At 44.2% G+C, this 4,375-nt stretch overlaps 1 protein-coding gene across 1 annotated transcript; it reads right to left on the minus strand.

Annotated features, from left to right (window-relative positions):
• Nucleotides 1–2,029: 2,029 nt before the first annotated feature.
• LOC147618056 (U-box domain-containing protein 17-like) lies at nt 2,030–3,615 on the minus strand. The gene has a single exon (XM_086775075.1). The coding sequence runs from the start codon at nt 3,570–3,572 to the stop codon at nt 2,697–2,699; it is 876 nt and encodes a 291-aa protein (XP_086631201.1). The 5' UTR covers nt 3,573–3,615; the 3' UTR covers nt 2,030–2,696.
• Between the last annotated feature and the right edge of the window lie 760 nt (nt 3,616–4,375).

A 4,375-nucleotide genomic window follows, 5' to 3' on the forward strand; every position in this document is an offset into this window, starting at 1 on the left:
GAAAGAGGCAAAGTGGGTGCTCACTTCAAGGGAGATTATGCTCAAATCTAGGAAAAATTAGGGGTAGCTTAATCAAGCTTATGGGCCAACATTAGTGGCTAACGAAGATGTACTCAAGCTTATAAAAAGACAATCTATCTAATGGATTATTATATGAGCGTTTCATTAAACCTCTTGTCTTGTCATTATACTCTAGTTTTGTCATTAACTTTATCATTAGTCTTAATTTGTTACACTGACACAGTTGCTTTCGCTCGCCAATAGAGAACAAGGCACTGAACATTGTGACTTTATCCTTGCATGCTCTACAAATTTGCATGTCTACAACTGTGTAAGACTCCTAGAAGCGCTTCGCTTCTGGGTGAACCTGTACTACATCGAGACCAAGAAGCTTTTGAATCGAACCAGCAAGTACTGACTGGGGCTCAACCTCTTTACGGACCTCACCTATGAAGAGTTCAGCCAACTCTAGCTCCAACGCAGTAGTTGCGAATTTGCTTGATAGCTTGCTAGTAATAGAAATGGTGTGCACTTTTGTAATTAGCAGGAAGTTTCCTATCATGAGGCAACTTTATAAAATAAGACCTTATGAACTTTGTAGACTGTGCTCTTGTGAGAATTTGGTGGGGAGTTAATTGAAGATAAATAGATGGTAATGGAGAATGAAACTTGATGTGAGTGAAGGGAGCAGTGATGAGCTTGAGAAATGTGTGTGGCTATGGTGAGAGTTGAATAGTGATTAGTGAGCAAATTAGTGAAATGCAAACTAGTGTGGACCTAATGGAGAGCTATAACCAAGCTCTGATACCATGTTGAGAATCATGGATCGAGCTCTCCTTAAACAACTTCTAATAAAACAAGGCATTTACCTAATCATAAGCTAATCCTACATTAATGACAACACTAATCTGAGGTGGATAGAATCCCATGATAAGTTGCAAGATAAAACTTGGATACCTCCAAACACAAAGAGGACAATGGAGGATGATTATTAAGAGATGTGGACATAGGAATCCTGGCACAAGGGTTTCAAAGGTCATAGTATAAATCAATGTCAAAGTTCAAGAGGTACCACACTCAAACTAAAGACAATTAAGAGAAATATGGATAAAGTGACCGCATAGCATAGTGCAACACGTGTGAATAACCAAAGACTATCAAAATGACCTATCCCTTGTGTTTGCTAGATGTTGGCACTCAAAATGAACCTTAATATCACTTATTCTTCTTTTGTGAGAATAAAGATGAGAAGCCATCAATCAAAGAGAGAGTTCATGTACTTGAGATTAGGACTTGTCTTGGATTAGCTTGGTTATTAGAATGGTTTATTAGTGATTTTCACTGAACCATGAGGATTGATAAGAAATTTTCTTACATTTTACCCCATTTATTCTAGCCCAAGGTGAGCCATCTTGTATTTAATAATAACAAGAATCATTTTTTCTAACAAACTGCTGTACTCACTTTTGCGTAATGTAGTCCACTCCGTTGTGATTGAATCATTACCGAACAATTTCCCTTCCATGGGGTGTGCTTTCCACGTTGTGATTAAGAATTTAAATAGTTGATTTGTGAACATGTTTTGAGTCTTGTGTGTCTTGAGAGTGCTTGATAGGTGCCATTGGATGTGGAGATTTGCAACAAACAATGGGCATGAAGATGAATCTACATAATTTACACAATTATAGAGCTATGGGATGGTACAAAGTGAGCATTGAGATGGCTATGAATTACTTGCAACTTGGAAGGCCTCGAAACATTTCATGAACTTGGGAATGCATGTATCTCTGATATCATTAGGGGACTGATTTCTGGTGGCACTTGCATACACTCTTTTGAACTCCTTTGGCCAAACGTCAACCCAGGAGAGAGCAAGGGTTACTTCAATTAGGGCCCAAAGTAAACCACCTTAAGCTCTTAACCCATTAGGCGGTACATGTCTTCCTTGACAGAATAAAAGATTCTACATCAACTCGAGCCATGGTACACCCATGGTTTTAGCATTAAGGGCACACCTCTCATCGGATACTTCACTGAACCATGAGGATTGATAAGAAATTTTCTTACATTTTACCCCATTTATTCTAGCCCAAGGTGAGCCATCTTGTATTTAATAATAACAAGAATCATTTTTTCTAACAAACTGCTGTACTCACTTTTGTGTAATCATTGGCAAACTTCACTCAGTGAGGGCCACTGAGACATTAAAAAAACTCCAGAATGCATGTATACTGAACCTGCTCTTCCATGCTCTATGGTGGCTGATCATGTTCTGGAGCAGCACAAGTATGTGCACATGGGACTGTTGCTTCAATTGTTAGTCAAAGGATTTGTATGTGCTAGAGCCTTACAGCCATAGGAGACCCTAGGTATGTATTTATCTGCATCCATTGGGTACTTAAAAAACCTAGGAAACCATAGGCTGCCCTCCTTGCAGATGTGCATCCCATCCTCTTTTTCATGCCCTGATTAGTCCGAAGCTCTAGGCTGCCCTCCTTGGAGATGTGGATCCCATCCTCGCTTTCATGCCCTGATTAGTCCCAAGCTCTAGGCTTCCCTCCTTGCAGATGTGCATCCCATCCTCTCTTTCATGCCCTGATTAGTCTTGACCACCTCTGATCACAGGACTTTGTTTTCTTGCCTCAACTCATCTCGAGCCTAGACTACCTCTGGTGACAGCACTTTGTTTTCTTGCCTCAACCCACAACCAGCATCTGCAGCAAGGAGCTTGCCTTGTCCTTGGCTCTTGGAGATCCTGTCAAGAGAAGCCTAGAGAGAGAGCTGATGCATGAGCTAGATTTGAGAATCTCTTCGACCACACTGCTCCCTCCGCTCCTACAGAGGTTAAGCAAGGTATATGTGGCATTCTCTTGAGCCCTGGGGGTCCCTGTGTCCAAGAGACTAACCAGCAAAGGGATGGCAGAGGCAATTCGGAATGCGTCCACGCTCTCCATGCAGTTGGCCGTCTGCGCAAGGACGGCTAGGGCATCCTTGATGACAGGGTCGGAGGTGTTCTGATGCACAAGAGAGACAAGCACATGTACAGCACCATGGGAGACCATGGAGGGCCTGTTTACAGGGCACATAGCGATGTGGAAGAGGGCTGTGAGGGCATCCTTTTTTCCCTGGGGGGAGTCTGCTTGGGCGAGGTTGAGCAAAGAGGGGATCATACCTGGCTTTTGCCCAATGATGGGTCTGTAAGACTCAGCGGCCATGAGGCTGAAGAGGAGGGCGGCTGTATTGTGCCTAGTTTCCATGGTGAGGCCAGCGGAGAGGGCATGCAAGATGGAGTCGAGAGAGGCGGGGCTGTGCATGATGAGGTCTTTGTTGGCGTCGCAGATGGAGAGGTTGAAGAGAGTGGCGGAAGCATTTTCCTGAATCTTGGCGTCGGAGGAGGCAGAGAGGAGGTGGAGCAGCGGAGGGAGGGCACCCGCTCTCGCGATGGCCAGCCTGTTGTCCATGTCCCATTTGCCCAGCAATCTCAGCTCGCAGACGCCCTGCCTCTGCTGCTCCACAGAGGCCGACGCCAGCTTCGAAACCAGCGAAAGGGCCGTCCTGCGCTTGACCTCCATCTAAGCAACCACAGAACCTTGAGTGTCCAAATTTAAGGTAGGTACCTACTTGAGCCGACTTTCCTTACATTTGACCAAAAATATGGCACCAAACTGTTTTCCAGAGCAATCGGTGAAGCGTGAAGGTCTCGTGATCGAGTCTTACTTCTAGCCCTCATCAGTAAGGACACTGCTTGTTACAAATAAAAATCTCGCATTACAAAAAAAAAATGTTTTTTTGCATTTCCATTAAATATATTCGGATTTTCAAGAATAAGAGTGTTTTTCTAAGGTTTCGTTTTAGTATGTAACTAGTATTGGACCTGCACGTTGCTGCAACGACCAAGGTTCCAGAAAAAAACTGATTCCCTCTCTATAGTCATCTCTCTCTCTCTCTCTCTCTCTCTCTTTCACTCTCTCTCACTCCTAGGCATGTCCCCATCTCTTTCTCTCTCTCTCTCCCCCCCTCTAGGCATGCCCCCATCTCTCTCTCTCTCTCTCTCTCTCTCACACACACACACACATGCACATGATCCTCTCCCTCTCTCTCTCACGCACACACACTCTCTCTCAAATGTTGAAACTCTCTCTCTCTCTCTCTCTCTCTCTCTCTCTCACATACACACACACACACACAAGGCGCATGTACACGCATGCACACACTCCTCTCTCCCCTCTCTCTCTCTCTCTCTCTCTCTCTCTCTCTCTCTCTCTCTCTTACACACGTACGCACAAACGATCGGAGATTGAGCAATTGAGATGATTAGAGACATGGGACAATCAAAGATGGATCGATCGAAGATGTGAAGCGATTGGAATAGAGT

The sequence above is a fragment of the Cibotium barometz genome, chromosome 35 (assembly GCF_041138505.1).
Source record: "Cibotium barometz isolate CiBa-2024 chromosome 35, ASM4113850v1, whole genome shotgun sequence".
In the NCBI taxonomy this organism is placed as follows: Eukaryota; Viridiplantae; Streptophyta; class Polypodiopsida; order Cyatheales; family Cibotiaceae; genus Cibotium; species Cibotium barometz.

Bases quoted from the DNA above. Each gene is read 5' to 3' on its own strand.
- LOC147618056 (XM_086775075.1), bottom strand. From the start codon at position 3,572: ATGGAGGTCAAGCGCAGGACGGCCCTTTCGCTGGTTTCGAAGCTGGCG.